The 18,232-nt window shown below is 43.0% G+C and overlaps 1 protein-coding gene across 2 annotated transcripts in view; it reads left to right on the plus strand.

Annotated features, from left to right (window-relative positions):
- Positions 1 to 18,232, plus strand: part of BCL2L13 (BCL2 like 13) — a 40,956-nt gene extending 22,724 nt beyond the window's left edge. For both annotated transcript variants that reach the window (XM_075757082.1, XM_075757092.1), the window contains exons 6-7: positions 4,425 to 4,568; positions 16,312 to 18,232. In XM_075757082.1, the coding sequence (XP_075613197.1) occupies positions 4,425 to 4,568; positions 16,312 to 17,124 (957 nt within the window). In that variant the 3' untranslated portion in view covers positions 17,125 to 18,232. The remainder of the gene's footprint in view (positions 1 to 4,424; positions 4,569 to 16,311) is intronic.

Here is an 18,232-nt window from a genome sequence, read left to right on the forward strand (position 1 = left end):
ACATCTGTGCAGCCCCTGTGGCTAGTGGATTTTGGTCCCCGTCAGCTCATGATTGAGAGTATCATCCAGAAGATGTCTGTCTTCATGTTTGTTTACTGGTAGCATTTGTTGCTGCAAAACTTACAGTCCACAAGCAAACCAGAATGGAAATTTTGTAGAATAATGCAGCATCTGTTTGTATTATTTTCGTGGTAGCTTGATGCTTCAGGAATGCCTGGCAGTTCCTTTAATAATACTTGTTTTGAGGAGATGGAATATATTTGTGTAGATTTCATTTCCTTTTAAATTCTTTCATGATCTTAATCAGAATCTTATTTTATAACAGAAGAGATCTAGATATAGTTACTCCAACCTCAACCTAGCTTAATTTTCACTCTAAAGAAGCTGCCGTTGGAAAAATAATTTTAAAAAGTGGCTATAAATAGACATAGCGTTAGTTCTAATTAGCAGGCATACAGCAGCAAAATGAGGCTGTACTGGCCTCAAGTTTGTGAAAATCTGAAGGAGGTATACTTAAATTGACTCTGTCAGGAGAACTGAAGCTTACTCCCTTTTATGACTAAATAATAAGAAAACATACAACTAGCTGAGCTAGCTGAACAGAATAATAAATCACTCCCTGTTACATGCTCACGGCCGTTACACATCCTATAGTTTCTTGGGTGGAGCAGAAATTGAATCACAGTAGCTGTGGCAGATGTCAGAGGGTTAAAAATGTGGAAATACCTTCCCATAGACAGAATTCCATGTGATCGAGGCTTGTGGTTTGATCCAGACTAGAAGAAATAAAACAACTGAAGCTAGTAGATAAAATGTGTCTTCAGTTACATGTAAGTTGTATTTGTTGTGCTCAGTAGTGGCATCTTGCACAGCAAGATACTCTTTTTGCTTTCAGTCGCTATGAACTAGTATATAAAATCTCACTTTAAACTTCTGAGCCCTTGCTGTTGTAGGTATGTATTATTATACATATGTATGTACAAAAGCCCTACCTATTTAATATATTAAATGTGGTGCACTCAGAGAGCCACGCTGATCACTTAAAGGCCGAATATCTCTGTGGCACAAAGCAGACTTAAAGTAGTCTTTGCAAATCTTCCTTGATGTCATGTGTATGAGAAACATGGCATACAGGTAAGCATATACTTCTGGGAGGTGCTGGATTACCTAGCTGGCTAGCTGGTTGGAGGTTGAATGTGGCCAAAGGCTTGATCTGTCTGGTTTACAATTGGGAAGGTGTCATTTTTAGTCATGCCATTTTTCAGAGAACCTGTTCATTATACAAACATGAGCAGAAAGAATACAACTGTTATTTTTTTCCATTTAAAAATATGGATCTTTTCCAGAGTGCAATGATATGTTTGAACTGCCGAAGAGGTTTGGTTAACTGACTAGCACATGGGATGTAAAGGACTGTTTTCAGTTACTAAAACATGAATATTGATCTGGATGAGGAAATACTGCAGGGTAAACTAATACATAAGAACATCAGTTCTTTAACATCCCACAGAAGCAAAGTTTACCCACGGACATTAGAAGTGCTGTTCCTCAATTAAAAAAAAAAATTGGGAACAAAAATTATTTCATGTATTTCTCAGAAATTGCAATGTGAAAATAATAGGCACGATGTTGGATCCTGTAAAGAAAAGGAGTCTTCACCTTGTATTTGAAATATGAGCCTCATTAAAACAAAACAAAACCCAAACTACCTGAAACTTAGGGGAAATTATGTTTCTGTAGTAAGATAAATGTAATAAAAAATTGAAATACTCCACTGTTGAGTTTTTATGTTCTTTGCTTAAAATTAAATATTATATACATACTCCAAAATACATAATCCCACTATTGTGCATCAGATAAAATGATAACAAATACTGATATTGAGAGTCAACTGAAGTGGTAAGTAGGTTAGCAGTCATCTTAATGTCCCATTTTTAGTGATTATTGGAGCCAAAGAATAATATAACAAAAATGTAAGTATAAAATCATGTAAAGAATTAGATGAATTTCATGTTGAAATAGGCAAAAGGCACACAAAAGTGGCCATTACTTTGGATATAGCTTCTTCAAAGGCTCTGAACTTTCTTTGCAATTTTTTTTTTTGCATGTATTTAAGTTTGTAATATTGTACTATGGGATTGCAATAGTATAATTGACAGAAATCTTTCATTTACAATATTGATCAGAAATCTTCTGATAGTAAATTTTTTTTCTCTTAAATGATTCCCTAGAAGTTTTCTTCAGCCAACTATTTTCTGGCATGCTATGCTTGATATTGCGTATGTTTTTCTTCATTTAAAACATGAATAGCCCCTAGCATTTCTTCCCAGGTGTACTGGTGGAGGGAGTTGCAGTTGCTTTGAATTGCTAAGGCTATATTTTTACTTTGGTCAGTTAAATCTCATCACCATTCCCATAGCTATTCTGATGTACCAAAAGCTGTTGTTAACCTTTATGAAGTACTGTGAAGGTAGTTCCTTTCATAAATTTAGGGACAGTGTCATGCAAACCTGTTCCTGTTCCTGCTGGTCTCGAAGGTAGTGTCAATAATTTCAGCGGGAAAGGAAAACCAGGTGATGTTTGTTGGTGTGCATGGGACTGGATATTAGGGTTTGAATTTGGTCCCTTGCTCCTGAGGCCTTCAGAGGCTTGCTAAATTTGGGAGGAGTGGATGGATTAGATATTTAAGTTGGCAAAGGAAGATGGCAGCAGTGATGTTCAGTATGCCAACATTTGAGCTCCATTCATTTCCTAAGCAGCCTCTTCTGCTGTTGTTTCTCTTGCCATCATCTTAAAGTAAATGTCAAATATTTTGAGATCTCAATGTTCATGCTGTTGTAGAGTTATGTGGGTGCACCCAAAGCCTCTGAAAGATGCCTACTCTTGACAGCATGCTTTTTTTTTTTCTTTGATCCAAAAAGACTGAAGTTTCTTCTGACACTTAACTTCACTTTGACCTGCTCCTTATGTTTGTGCACTGTAAGCTTCCACCCCTTCTGCCTCTGAGTTGAGATTAATTATGAGAAACTCAACCTCAAAGCTTTTAAAATTCAAGCACCATCTCATTCCTAGTTAAGTGACTACACTGATTAACTGTTTTTCCCAGAAGAACAGTACTATAACCTGTCTGTCATAGTATTGGACTCTCTTACTTGTTAATCAACTGGAACATCTTAAATTTATCAGATTACAGGCATTTCTACAGCCCCATCTGTTTCCAGTCGTCCATCTCAGTGTGACTCCCACCATGAATTTAGTACAAATCTCAAACCCAGCCTACTTTTCCTAGTAATCTTCCTCCAGCTTTGCATCCCAAGGTGTGATTTCTGGGAACAGTAATGGAGGATATTTACAGAAAAGAAAATCAGGCTGAAGGAGGAGGACACTGGGAAAGGAAGGAGGCATTTGGAGTTGAATCTGAAGGGATAGGATTAGCCTGCATCAACCTTGCGCAGCTGGCAAACAACGTTCTTATTTGCACAGTGAATAGATACGCAATGCACTTGTCACAAACTAGGTGCAGTAAAACTTACAAATATTTTTCTCTTGTGTCATAATAGCGCTTTTTCAGATGGTAATGACTTAAATTCATACCAGTTTCCTGAACTTGGCAAAGTGCTGCATATAAACTTTGCCCAGAGGGCCACTTGCGTGCTCTGAGAGAATAAAGTTAGAGTTTAAAAGTTCAACTGCATGTCATTTAGGCAAACAAAAACATAATTTCATAAGGAAGTGTCTAGAACTCTGTAATATGAAGGAGGTGGGTTCACAGAGTGCTACATCTTCCAGAGCAATTCACATTTGGGTTAAGGCGGAGCATTCAGTTAAAAGGTTTGGAAGGAGGAACGGATGTGTTAAATTTGGTATAGGAGAGAGAGTTTAACATGGAGAGTGGTTTGTGTTTGTCATTTTAAATGTGTCTGTAATGTTGTGCTGCTGGCAGGAGTTGTTTGTTTCTGTCCCGTCTGAAAGCCAAGTGTGAATTTCTAAAGAGACCGTCCAGTGCAGTGCATCTATTTGAGAATGTGTATGAGTTTGCTGTTTAAATACAATTTGGGTGCATAACCCTTCAAACTATATATAATGTTGCATCTTTCCACTTCTGGGGTAGCAAGTTCTCAACCTGTTCTGCTTCTTTACCTGAATGTTGTGCTGGAAAAAAATGGGGCTGAAGAAAGCGCTGCAGTCCCGTTTGTGAAACTCTCAAGTTCAGCTGTGGTGTTTGGCTTAACAGACTACGTGCTTCTTTGTTACTGAATTGTATTGTGTTTCTGCCTTGTGTCCTCACAAAAATGAAGTGTATAGTCCCTGATATCTTTGGACTTGTAGCTTCAGGCCTTTTCTGTGGAGCACATGAATTCTTCTGTTTTACCTACACAGTAGTAATGCTTTCTGTATTTATTCACAATTCTTGTTTTTTGAAGGTCTTGGTACCCCTGGTTCTGCTACAGCAATTTCTGATGGAATTAACCAGACGAGGCCAGGAACCACTGAGTGCGCTCGTGAACTTTGGGGTGACATATCTAGAAGACTATTCTGCAGACTATATCATTCAACAAGGAGGATGGGTAAGAAGACAATGTTTAATTTCCATACTTTATTCAAAGCTTATTTCTAAGTGTGATACTAATAGGAGTGAAAGGTAAGAGGCATTGCTAGGAGGAAAGGAATGCCCCCCAAAAAGCAGGAAGTCAGGACCATATAGTTGGAAAGGGATCTTGGGCAGTCATCTATGTCACCCCTCTGTACCGGGGTGACTTTTACCGATTCATTTTGGATGTTGACATTAAAGACCTATGTGATTGGACTCCAGTTTCCCCAGGCAGTCTGTTCCAGTTCTTTGCCTGTATGGTTTGTTGGATTGCCATTGAAATTGGAAGAGGTCCTCAGATGTCAAATTATAACAGGTTTTCATACGCTGTGTGTTAAGATGCTAATATGTTGCTATATGGTGATGTTTTGTTTGTATGTTCTTTCCTGTTAATGTACATACAGAATTGCATTTAGAAGCAAACACTCATAACAAGAAATACTGTGCCTGAGAGGCTCATCTTTTTAATGTTATCTTCATACTCTAGTGACTGCTGGAAATGGTACATGTTTTTTTCCTCTTAAATTTCGGAGGGTTATTAGCAGATAAGTCATTGGGGAGCACTTCATACAGAAATGTCAGTAGATACTAATTTATTTTTATAAAATAGCTAATGCATATTGGATTTTGTAGCTATACAGGAACATGGATAGAATGAGCAATCAAGATTTCTTTGTGCTGCATTTCCTTGTGGAAATCTTCAATTCATGGTACCCAATGTTCCTGAGTCATGGCAAGCTGAGAGAGTTTCGTTTAAAAATACATCACAGAGGCAGCTCACAGCCGATGAGCTGGGTCTTGAAGGTAGAACTATGCTAAAGGTGGCTGAGCTTTAGATTACTGGGTTTGGGAAGGATGCCAGATTTGAATGGAGTTAATCTCAGATTAGTGAAGTGGCTCCAGCAAGTTGATTGATTCTAAAGAGAAAAGCCGTTTAGGAAAACCCAGTGATTAAAAAGTGCTAGTAGGAAAAATCTCATTCAGACAGTTTCTCATATTTCAGGACTTTACCTGAAGTGTTTTTTAAGAGTAGTTGTTCCAGAATTTCTGCACATCTGCACCTTCCTATATCCTTTCCCTTCCCGGCAATGGTGGATAATAGTTTTCAAAGCCTTTGGGAGGGTTTGTTTGTCTTTAATGGATGGAAACACTAACAGCATGCAGCCACATGACCTTAGGTCAGTTGATATGCACTCACATTTCAAAGTATTCTCATCACAGGGAAGGTCCTTACTTGCACCTTTAAGACAGATGGATGGTAGTGCTATTTTGCTTTTCTGCTCTTTTTTTTTTTTTTTTTTCTCCCCTCAGAAAAGGCTGTGGTCTAGCCCCCATTTAAGGCCTGCTATAAACATACTTAATACAGTGCAAAGCTGCTGAAAACAAGCAGCTTTCCAGCATGGCCTCCAAGGGAGGGGGCTGGGCTTTGTGTTTGTGTGCCTGTGCATGTATGTACAGATCTGGGTAGTCGGTGTTTAATGGGCTATGAGCTTGTCTGTATACATCCAGTCAGGCATAAAATCAGACTGACATAAGCGGTACAGCAAACAAGCCAGAGCTATTTTTGAAACAGCAGAAGAGGCGAGGGAAGAGACAAGGTGATGAGAATCCTTTCCAGCCGAATTAATGTAGCTGCATTAACCCATTGTGAGTTGCTCTGAGGATGGGGTTGGGGACCTACTGGGCTTGTGGCTTTATGTGGAGGAAGGGAATATATGGGTTTATTGTATTTTTTTTTCCTATAAGGAAAATGTTCATTTTTACTGAGTGGCATGCTTCTCAGTTTGTTCCGAGTCCGTGGGATGGTGTTCTGGGGATGGCAGTGCTGGGAGCAGGGCGTGGGGTGAGGGTGGGAGAGTGCGTGTGTGTTTCTGAGAAGGGCTGGGGGAGAGCCACCTGGCAGGCTGTCAGCCATCAGGCAAGTGGTTTGCATTTTTTTAAGATAAGCATCTGCCACAGGGGCTCTGTATGCTGGATCAAGTTGTCAGTAATACTTTGCGAGAGGCATAAGGGCAATGTGTAAACCTGGGAGTCTCCAGTGAGTTATGTTGCTGTGACAGTAGGGGGTTCATTTTTTGTGTTATTCCTGAGCAGTGTGAAGATGGGTCTTTCCTACAGCTGCTAAGAGCTTACTTAAAACTAAGAAGCTACCAGAAGAGCCTGTCTGGGGTTTTTTTTGTGGCCCAGAAGCAGAGGAGAGCTTCACAGGAGTCAGCTTTTCAGGGGCAGACCTGAAAAACTCTGTAGTGTCTCTGGTGCTGTCTCTTCCCTTGGCACCCTGTAATTTGGGATCTTCCTCGATTTTTGGATTGGAGTCAGCCTTTGCCAGGAGGGAAGTAGCCAGTTGAAGGTAAGGGGTCAGCTGAGCCCTTCCTGTTGCCCCATTGTGGATGTGTGAAGTCAGAGTTTTACAGAGCTGTGTCATCCAGTGGGACCACTTGCTGCGTCATGCTGTGCAGCCACGATGCGGCTGGAAGACCTGCCGAGGTTCTGCATGCGTGCAAGACTTCAGGTTGTTTTGTGGGTTCGGGAGGCTTGTAGGTCCAGGAAAGCATCTGAGCAAGGATGGTGGACAACAGTTAACTAGAAGCAAAATTGCTAGCTTAAGGGAATAAAGGTTGATAAATTGGATAGCTATGCAGTAGATTTCGAGAAGTCAGTGTGGCTTGTGAGGAATGGGAAATTTGGGATACTAGAGATAGAGCCTCTGAGATGTGAAGTCACTTTTTGATTTTGCATCCCGGTCCTGCAGAGACGTGGTGATGGGATGATGTGTTGAAACAATGAATGTTCCCCTCCCATTCTCCCTGCAGGCACTAAAATTGTAATTCAGCTAACTTTCAATGGTAGTGTCGGACTAGGATATAATGGTTGGTTGGTTGGCAAGAGAACAGCTGGCGTATTTTTATGTTCACGTGCATAAAATATTTTGATACTATGATTCTGGCCATTGTGTATGCTGTTCTCCTTCCCCTTGGTCTGTTTTACTGATTTGGGGTGACAGTCTTCCAAGTAGGAATGTCTGCAGTGCACTGCATGTTGTGTTTGGAAGCAGCTGGCAACGTAAACGTGAATGAAGAGGTGAAATGACTACTCCATCTAGTTTACAGTCTCTTAGATTTGCAGGGTGAGTTTGGAGGATTGTAGGAAAGGAAGGAAATCTTGCTTGCTTCTGGATAGCCTCTGTCTCTCACTTTTTTCACTGTCATTGCAGTGACAGGTTGGGCTGCAGCTCTTACATTTACCCTGCTTGATTTTAAGTGTTAGTAGGATCTCTTTTTTTTGAATAATAAGCATGTTTGGTACTTCAGATTCTCTAAAGGGACACACGAGAGGACACACATTTCTTCCTGATCGTACTAAGATCTCATTCCTTTACCATCTTCAGCCATCACAAACCAATTCCCAGCCTGATTTAGCAGTAGCTTCCTTCTTCTCTTTTCCCAAAGGCAATATTAGGGCTCAACAAACTGACATGCAGTGTACATGCTCTTCCCTCCCTTCTCCTCCTCTTCCCTCCCTTCTCCTCCTCTTCCCTCCCTTCTCCTCCCCTCCCCTCCCTTCCCTTCTCGTACCTCCCCTCCCTTTTTGCTCTGTCTGACTTCTCCAGGGCTGAGTGCTGCTGCATCAGAAGCAATTCTTGGTCTCCTGGAAAAGTGCACAGTAAGGCCAGTCAGTTGGTAAGGATTTTTTTCCTTTTCCTTTCCCACCCCTCCTCCCAAATAATGTATTTCTTCTCAAGCTCTGCAGATCCTGTTTTCAATGGTTAGATTTTCTCTATGTTGAAATAGTCTGGGAATGTCTATAAGGAGGAAAAAGTATAAGATTACTTGGAAGCTAGCTGCTCCCCCCCCCCAGATTCATGCTACAAGCCCATCTGCTTTTTACTTGTCTGAAAGAGGTGATATAAGTGCATGCAGTCGGTGTTTATCAGTATTCAGTTAATAACCTTTCTTCTCTCTGCAAGAGGCTGGTATTTGTATTTGTGACCCGTAGCTGAAATTGTCTCTGCTTTCCCAGGGTTCTTGTCTCATCATGTTCAGATCTGGATTCGAATTTAACTGGTTATTTGCCCATGTTGAAGAGAGTAAAAGTAAATTTGCTTGAAATATGCATGGTGTTTACAGTTTCACATCTCAGCCTTGGAAAAGCTGTTCTCTGTTTCCAGTGTTTTGTCTTGGGCTTTTCTGCTGGTTTTGACATTTTCTTTGCTGCTGCTGATTGAGTACTAGAGTCTGCTAACAATCGGGAGGAGAAAAAGAGTAAAGAGATGCTTGTCATCCTAGGGAAACGAAGCGATCAGTTTGCGCTACTGGAGATTAAAATCTCCTTCTGCAGCAGTCCAGGTGTCTGCCTTGAGAATGACAATGCAGAAATAGAGAGACATGCTCAACTGGAGGAGAGAGAAATTAAGTTTAATATGGTAGAGATGCAAGAAAGGGCAGTCTAATTAGAAAAGTCCTAGAAAGGAGTTTTCCTTTCATAATAATTATACTTTACATTTTTATCATGGACCACAGCAGTGAAACATCCACTTTTATTTGTACGTAACTTCTTTGGTACAGTAATAGTTTTTTTATTTTTTAGGCACTGTGGCTGAAGGATGAGAAACTTAAGTGGTCAAGGAGGAACTAGATCTCCTTTCTTTTTTCCCTTCCAACAACTTCAAATCAGTCTATCTGAAGAAGCAGTCTCTAAATAACTGAATTTACTTCAATTTAAACTGCTAAGACTGAAACCTTAAAGGGTGTTGCTTTGGTGCTGACTCTCTGCAGGTAGTAGAGGTTATGTTGGAGGGCAAGGGAAGGAATAGGATCATTTCTGCAGGCTGTTCTAGCCAAAGCATTCCTTGAAGCGGATGAGAGCAGTGGCTGTGATATCAGTGTGCTTTGATTTGGTTCACATGACTTTTTTTTCCTTTTTAAAAATTTTTTTATTTTTTCCTTAATAAAAAGTACAGTCCTATTTTTGGACTCTGTTCTGTTTTTCTTGGCTCCATCTATCTTGACAGTTTAACAAAGATGAATACTACAATAAATGCCTGAGGGATTTTTGTGACTTTTTTAATGTACCGTTCTAGATCTGGGTGTTGTCAGCTGCCCCTTTTATAATCCATTTCTCTGAAGGATTAGCAGGGTAACGCTGTCAGGTCTGACTTCAGCAAGGGTCTGAAGAGGCACGGGGCTGCGGGCGGAGGCACAGAGCAGACAGAACCGCAGCCTGGTCGGGGCGGGCGGGAGCGAAGCCATCCTGACCCCAGCAGCCATCTGTGGGCACAGCCTTTGCCTGCTCAGCCTGTGGCCCAGGCAGCACTTGACCGGCACACGGCTGCTCCTCTATTACAGCTAGAAATCATACGACAAGCGCATTCCCAGCTCTGGGGAAATTTGCTTGTTTCCCCAGAGGGAGATCTCTTGGGATTCCCGCCACAGACCAGTTCATCACTCATTGCCTTTCATTTTTCAGACACTAGATTTTAAGCGCAAATGCTTGGTAGTCGTATTGTCATCGTGATGCTGTTGGTGCAAGGAAAGTAATGACTGAACCGTATTTCTCTCTGTGGTACGTTGTGTTACAAGATAAAGTCAGTACTCTCGCGTAAAAAAACTTCCTAGCTGTGTTGAGCGTTCTGAATTTTTTATCATGGTAAAGATAGCTCTCCCGGAACGTTTGCGTTCTGCCAGTGTTGTCCCCTGTACTTCAAGCCACTCTTTTTCTTGGGGATTTTATATGGGTCTATTTTGTTTGGGGGGGGGGAGTTCAGGGAACGTAGATACTTCTTCCCGCAAGGTGGCACTCCTCTCTGACCTGTATACAGAATTTTTGCTTCTACTGGACAAAATCAAGATCTGGGATGTATGGGTGGCTTGCTGGGCTGTATAGCTTTTCTGGAGGCTTTTTAGGGTCTTTGAAGATGAGTTTTGTATGAGTTGCCTATCCACATCATTCCTTTCGTGAACAGACTTAACTGTAACCTGCCTGTTTATACTTCTCTAAGAACTGAACCAGAGAGACCAGTCGAGCTTTTCAGAACACTTTAAACCGAACCCTAGAAGAATACACACAGTGTCCACTTAATAACAGACCTATTAGAAAACTGAAAAATAGCATAGTCATCATGAGAGTCAGTTTCCAAGCCTTCTTTTTTGTTTGTTTTGGTTTTGTTATGTTTGCTGTTTTTAAATCATAATTGAAACTTGACAGGTGTTTTTAAGTAGCAGTTTCCCAGTATATGTTAAAGGTTATTAGTGTTCTGAATCCACTGCTGAGAGTGATTTTCAGCAAAGTTGAGATTACTGACACTGGCAGGACTACAGCTGAATCCAAACTGATGGATTCTGCTTATTGGAAGACCTTTCAGATATTTTATTCATTATTATGTTATCAATTTACAGTTGTCTAGTGTAGCTCGCCCTGCAGCATAATGGCTATAACCTATCCTGAGGGCTAGTCTAGCACATTTGTTAGAAGTGCTTTCTGTTACTTGTAGAAGTCTTGTGGAAAATTTCTGCAAGTCAAACCGCGTGGCTTGAGGACAGCGATTGACTTCTGGAGCTCCTTTTTTAGGTGTGCATGTGCCACCTTGACAGAATTAAGTTGATCTTCTCCTCAAAACTACCTCACGTGCTGTGGACCATCCTTGCTGTGTTCTAGCCAAGAAGGGAACTATCCAGTTCTCCTCATCATCATATCTTCTGCCAACTCTTCTCTCAAGTGGCAGTGGTTGGGATCAGGAGTGGCAGGGTGCTGCGGTGAAGGACTTGCTCTTGCTTCTCTGGACATAGATAACGTGGTTCTCTAAGTATATGCTGGGTGCTGAAAAGCACTCCAAGTTTGCAAGGCTCCCATCCCAAATTTGAAAAAGAGCAACTCTGATGTTCTGGTCTGGAGCAGTAGACTATTCATTTACAATAAATAAAGCAGATAAAGAAATGCTTACATACATTCCTTTTTTGCAATTAAATCCAAAGTGTAGGGTTTATATAAGGCCTCAGGTTATTAAAAATCCTTCCACATGTTCCATCCTGTCCTGAATTAATGTGTCTGTGGGAGCTTTGCTTCTGGGTCGCATCTGTAGACAGATCAAGAGAATTGTCCTAAATATCATTTAGTTTTTATTTCAGCTGCTTTAAAAAAAAGAAAAAAAAACACCAACAAAAAAATGCAAACCTCAACCAAATCAGCACAAAATCCTAGCTTTATCCTCTTGACTTTGTGAATTAACTCTGAATTCAGCTCAACAAATATTAATCATGTATCCTAAATAATGCCTATTACTATCTGGCTTTTCAATTAAAACTTTATAAGCTTTTAATGAAAAAGTAGTGAAATAGCCCATTGACACTCAGTACCTTAGCTTTCCCCCAGGTTTCTCAACCTTGGGCGATCTGTCTCTTCAAGCTTGGAGAGTTGTGTCCCTGAGGCACTGGCATGGAAGTTAAGTTGTCTGTAAAGACAGAAAGGAGTCAGTCAGGCTTTAAAAGGCTTTGATTTATGGGGAGCCAGCGACTGATAACTCTTTTGAGGTCAGTGCAGTCTGCGTAAGAAGGGGAACAATAAATAAATCAATATATAAAATGCTTGAGCCTCCTAGACCCTCCCTTCTGCTGAAGGCAGGATGGGCATGCAGCATTGCTACAGGTATTAATGAAGTATTTGAAATGTTGAGGATTGCTCGTGTTCCCTGTATTACCATACCTTCATTTCCTTACCCTCTCCAAAGCAGTTTATCCTGCACATTACCCTCAGCATATCCCAGACCTTACCTGTATTTTGTGAGAAGAGAATCTCCAGTGAAAGTGTTCCAGCAAAGCACATGGCCTTTAAAAAATGCCCTGATATGTGAGAATAACTACAATAACTAATGCCTGCTCCTGGTGTGTCAATGTTGCCTCCCCATCTGTTTGTTAACCTACTGAGGATCTAGCATTACATCACATCATACTGAGGTAAGAGATTTTGCTGGGCCTGGGCAGCTACTGGTCCATGTAGTAGCTGTGATGGTACTTTGTCTGTGTTACTTGTTCAATTTCATGAGAGTCAAATCACCTGTGGGTTCCTCCCAAAGAACAACTTCGATTTTCCTTAGGAGAGGGAAAAGTTAAGAGAGCGGTGGATCAGGAGCAGAGCAGAAGCGGGGGCTGGAGGAATATGTACTGAGCAGTGTCAGGAGCAGTCAGCAGACTCCACAGTCTCTCTACCCGATTGTCCCCATTGACTGTAGGTGGCTCCCCCCTCCCTACTGTGGCCTGCTGAGTCACTGCTCAAAGATCCTTGGCTTTCACCACTCTGCAGTACGCCACTTCAGGGCAATTGAGCCTGTCAGCATATGGCCCTAGTTGGTGCTTTTTTTTAGTTTATTACTGAAAAGACATTTGCTACAATTGCCAGAGCGCACAAGCCTGTAGAAGCGTAGTGTGGTTTTGGAATATTTTTTTATATGCTTCATGTTGAACCAGTTGCAGGAGCACGGGTGCGCTTCCAGTGCTAAGAGAAGAGCTGTTGTCAATTGTGCATATCCCTGTTCTTTTTGCCAGCGTCGGATCACAGATGTAGTCTGGTTTGTTGTGATGTGCTGCAGGTGGGAAAGAAATGGATTCTGATTTGTGGAAAGCTAGAGCTGAGCAGAGAGGAATGTAGTATAGAGCTTCATGAGATTGCAGGTTTTACCTCTAGTTACTTTGTTGTTTAATTGTCCTCGTTCTGAGTCTGTATCGCCTGTGGGGAGAAACATTGCTGTGATTGTAGGTGTCTGTTAGTAACTTACATTACAGTGAGAATATTTCCTACTTAATCAACATCCAGAGAAAACCCTGATGATCACAGGAGCAAATGTGCAATCTCAGGTGTGTGGGCAGTGGGCTGCCTCTCCGCCCTCAGCACGGGGTGGTGGAAGCTAACCACAGGAACCCGCTCCCCGCGCTGCTGCTCTCGAGTGCCTGCTGGAACAGGACAGGCTGGCGCTGCGTGTGGAGCCCTGTCCTCACAGGCTGTGCAGCAGCCCTGGCCCACACGGCTCACTAGTTGTTCTTTCTGGATTCAGTAACCTCTGCCGTTACTTAAGCTTCTCGGCTCTTCTTTTCCATTGCCCTTACTTTGTGACGCTGGTTGCTTCCTCCTAGGTTGTAGAACTCCATTTTGTTTTAACGGCTTGAGCTGCATTTGAAAAAAAAAAATTGTTCTTCTAGTGAAACACAACTTTCAAGAGGGTACTGGAGTCTTGAATTCTCAGTCACTGCCCACAGAGCAGAACTTGCTTTGGATTTGTTGGTGTGTGTGTGGTGTCTGAACATTTTCATGAACATAATGCCTTTTTAATTTTTATTTCCTTCTGCATCAAGACTTCATGGAGATCCTTAGGTGCTCAGTGAATGTCTGGATCGCTTCTAACATTCCCCTGAGGAATTCTGTGTGCTGTTTCACTTTAGAATTTCTGAACGTGTTACTGAGCCAGATGATGCTTCCCATAGCCAAGCAATTTAAAGGCATTTATGAAAAAAAGTTCCTTTTGAAGTGTTGTGTGAGATTCCTTTACTCATGCACAAGTATCTTCCAAAACTCCATGGGCTTAGGAGATGAGATTTAGATCCCACCCTTGCCAAAATACATCACAAAATCTTGACGTTCCAAGTGCTGTCCTGTACCACAGCCTCCACTGTTGTACAAAAGTCTCCAAGAATGAGGCCGTCGAGTTTTGCAAAATGGCAAGGTGTTTTGGGGGAGCGGATAGGGAAACCTCACTCCTGTACTCAACTCAGGCTCCACTGACCCCTTTTCACAAAGTTTATTGATACGGTAATAGTTTGCACCATGAAAGACTGAAGCGTTGCTTCCTGTAAGCTGCACAGATCTCTCAAGTGCCGGCTCAGCTCTTTGGCCAGGGATCCGCTCCTGCTTCAGTTGCTGTCACTGGCAGCGACCAGCAGCGTTCATGCTGTCTCTCCTGTGCCTGCCAGCTTGCTTTGCGGGTTTTTGTGTGTGTGTGGAGATCCTTCCCCCTTCTAGGGATGTGAGGAGTTTGCAGTGTGTCTGGTGTCTCTCTGGAGAGTTGGGGCCTCTTGTGTTTCCCTGAGAGAAAGGCACGTTGCTGCTGGCCCGGGCGCTGTGAGCTCTGCCAGTCTGCCTACTCAGACTTGGAAACCAGGGACTTGTAGGCCCTGAACTCCTTGCATACCAGGAACTAAGTGATACCTGGGAGTTACCAAAAGCTGAAATGCATTTTCCCTCTGCTCTCTAAGCCAGGCACTGGTATCGATTCGGCTCTTTCTCCTCCTGGCCCTGCTCCAGCCCTGGTTACACTCGGGTGTCTCAGTGGGCCAGGCTGGGCACTGATCAGGGTTAAAAACAACTCAGAAAAATAAAGACTGAATTTGGTTTTAACTTGGATCGGTTCCTGACACAGACCACCACATGAATCCATAAAAAGTTGTGGAACAATCGAGGGGGTATCTTGGAATGGGAAACCATCGGTAGGAGACTGGAACAGAATGAAACCCCAAATTCACAGGTCTTGGGAGGGGCTTAAAAAGACAGGGACAACTGCTTGGAGTGCTTTAGGAGAACTGTTGTGTGCAGAAGGGGGCAGGGAGAAAGAGAATGAATGGATTTTTAATTATTTCAATTTTTTTGTGTTACGATGGGACTGAACAGGAAAGCTTGATGATTGAATGAGGAATTTACAGGGCAAGACCTCCCAGCACTGCAGTACTTGACAAAACGTTTGCATCGTTTTTGTTAGGAGCGAGGGAGCAATTGAATCGTTAATGGTTTCAGAGACTTCTATTATATGGCATAGCAAACTTTCGGGTTCCTCTCTGCCTCTATCTCTTGTTTTTAATTTCTTGGTATCACACCCATCTGAGGTTCTTCGTCTGCACTTAATTTTTTTCCTCTTGTAAATCTCTTCTGTGTTACATACTCAGCAGTCCATGCACGACTAGGATCAACAGTGCTGTTCTTTCTGTAAGGAAGGAATCAGTCAGTATTTTACACTTGCAGTTTCACAAACTGGAGCTCACTGTCACAGTTTTAGGACATCTATAGATTTTTCCTAGCTAAATAAAAAACAAGCAAACCCTGTCAGCATCTTTGGATGTCTGTGCTCGGTTGTTCATTTCAACTTGACTTGAAGTTATGATGCCAGTCTTGGAAAGTGAACTCGTTTAAGGTTGTTAGTAAAGTAAATGTTAGTAAATGACTAGAATTCCTGTAGACTACAGATCGTTGGTACAAAGTAGAAATACAGGCTTCAGAGAGCACTGAAAATGTAATAAAATTAATGAAGAGAAGCACTGCTAGATGAAAACGGACAAGCAACACAGAGCACTTCCACAAAATGGAAAGGGGAGTGGTATTCAACTGGGCTCATGTGTTTGGTTTCTTTTTCTTTCTTTGGTTTCAGACTCTGGTTCCTTGTTCTCTGGTTAACAACACCTGCACGGTATGTTTTGGTGATGTACTTGACGATGCAGTCGCGTCAGGGAAAGGAGGAGCTCCCGGCAAAGCTCTTATAAGTGGTTCCATTCTTTGGAAGTGCCAGCTGGACCAGCTGGGTTTTGTAATCCCTTCCAAAATGTAGGTCAAGCAGCTGCTGCTCCTGCAGAGGCCCTCTCCTCCTTCCACCAGCCCCGCTAGGTTTCCAGGTGTCCTGTTCCCTCCCGTACAGAGGGGGTAATGCTGGAGCCGTCGCTCACGTGTTGTCTCCTCCTTTTCCTTCACAGGGGACGGTCTTTACTTTGGAATCTGAAGAGGAAGAGTACCCCGGGCTCATCGCGGAGGACAGTAATGACATCTACATCCTGACCAGTGACAACTCGGGACAGGTGAGCCCCCCGGAGTCCCCCACGGTGACCACGTCGTGGCAGTCGGAGAGCCTGCCCGTCTCCCTGTCAGCGAGTCAGAGCTGGCACACAGAGAGCCTGCCAGTCTCCCTGGGACCCGAGTCCTGGCAGCAAGTGGCCATGGATCCTGAAGAAGTCAAAAGCCTGGACAGCAACGGAGGGGGTGAAGAGAGGAGTGAGAACAACTCTTCCAACTCAGATATTGTTCACGTGGAGAAGGAAGAGATCCAGGAGGGGATTGAGGAAGCAGTGGTGTCAGCCGTTGCTGCAGAGACCATACAGGCAGCGTTTCCACAAACCCCTGCTTCTTTACAGGAAGCAAAACCTCAAGCTGAAATTGCTGCTGTTGAAAAAGCACATTCCTCCGTGCTTCTGCGTACAAAACAGGAAGAAAAGGGAAAAGTGGCTGAAGAGCTTGTTGAACCTGAAATCCCCGTATTAAGTAAACCTGTCCCAAAGTTAGCCCCATCAGAAGAAAAGGCTGCACCAGAACCTGAGAAAATACTGCTTCCAGGGGAAAAAAAAGTGGGGAAAGAGGGCCGCTTGGAAGAAATAGAAGAGAAATCCTCCGCTGCAGAGGAGAAGCCTATCTTATTGCCTGAAGGGAAATCTATATTGCTGTACGGTGGGGCTGCTGCGGTAGCTATATTAGCTGTAGCAGTCGGAGTAGCGCTGGCGCTTAGAAAAAAGTAACAGAGCTCTCTTGAGGAGGTGGGGGGAGAGAGAAGAGAGCACGATCCAATTTTTTTAGTTGTGTTACCTAAAGGTTGAGCTGCCTGCTGTTTAATTGGACGTTTGAGTAACTTAATGGTGATGGGATGAGGTCGTTCAGTAAGCCTCCAGCTATGGACAATCATGTTTTTAGTAGAATTGGGGTGGGGACTGGTTTTTCGTGATTAAAGTACAGGGGTATTTTTAAAAAAAATTACAATAAATTCTGCAAATTTAAGAACTTAAGTGCAGGTGCTGAAGAAAGGGGTGCTTGTACTCTAGGAACTGGAACAGAGAATCCCCAGGGGAAGGGGAGAGCCAGCTGCTGCCAGCCCCTGGAGTTTTTGGCTTCTCCGACTGACCGCTATTGCAGCTGTGCTGTCTTTGTCACTTCCCATCGCGCGCCCCCCCGCCGCCCCCTGAGCTCCCCCTAACGAACATTAGCCAACCCATGTCCCGTAGCGAGAGGCTGGTCTCCCTTTTGTCTCGGCTTCCTCTCAGGTACAGCACTGCTCCTCGTAACCTCGCAGGTTCCTCCTAAGCCCCAGTGGGAGAGTGCTTATTCTTACCTCTTTGCTCACACCGGTTTTGGCCCCTGACATTTACCAGGGCCCCATCCTGTAAAGATGCTGCCTCTCTATAGCTGTATTATCTCTGAGCATCCTGGCATTCCTGGGGGAGAGGTGCAGCTTCCGCAGCCCAGGAGGGTGGGAGGGACATGCTATTTGCTGGTTTTGAGAATCCATTTGCTCTGTTCCTGCCCAGCCCACTTTACTGCTGCCCTCCAGTTACCAGAGATGCAAAATCCATGCTGGACACAGTGCCATTCTGATCAGTACTCTGATACCAGGGTATATTCAGCAAAGATACGGCAAAACTACATGGACACGAGGCTGATGCCTCCTGTGTGATTCCAAGGTTAAACGCTACGCTGTCCTATATCACGCTGCAGTTTGTATCGTCTCTCCCAGAGTATATTTAGTCCTAACTTGGTCTTGGCTGTGACAGAATCCCAGATACATAAGGCAATGGATTCTAGTAACTGAGCAAAACAGCATTAAACATCTCTATCTGCCTGTTCCTGACCCAA

This window comes from Balearica regulorum, chromosome 1 (assembly GCF_011004875.1).
Source record: "Balearica regulorum gibbericeps isolate bBalReg1 chromosome 1, bBalReg1.pri, whole genome shotgun sequence".
Lineage (NCBI taxonomy): Eukaryota > Metazoa > Chordata > Aves > Gruiformes > Gruidae > Balearica > Balearica regulorum.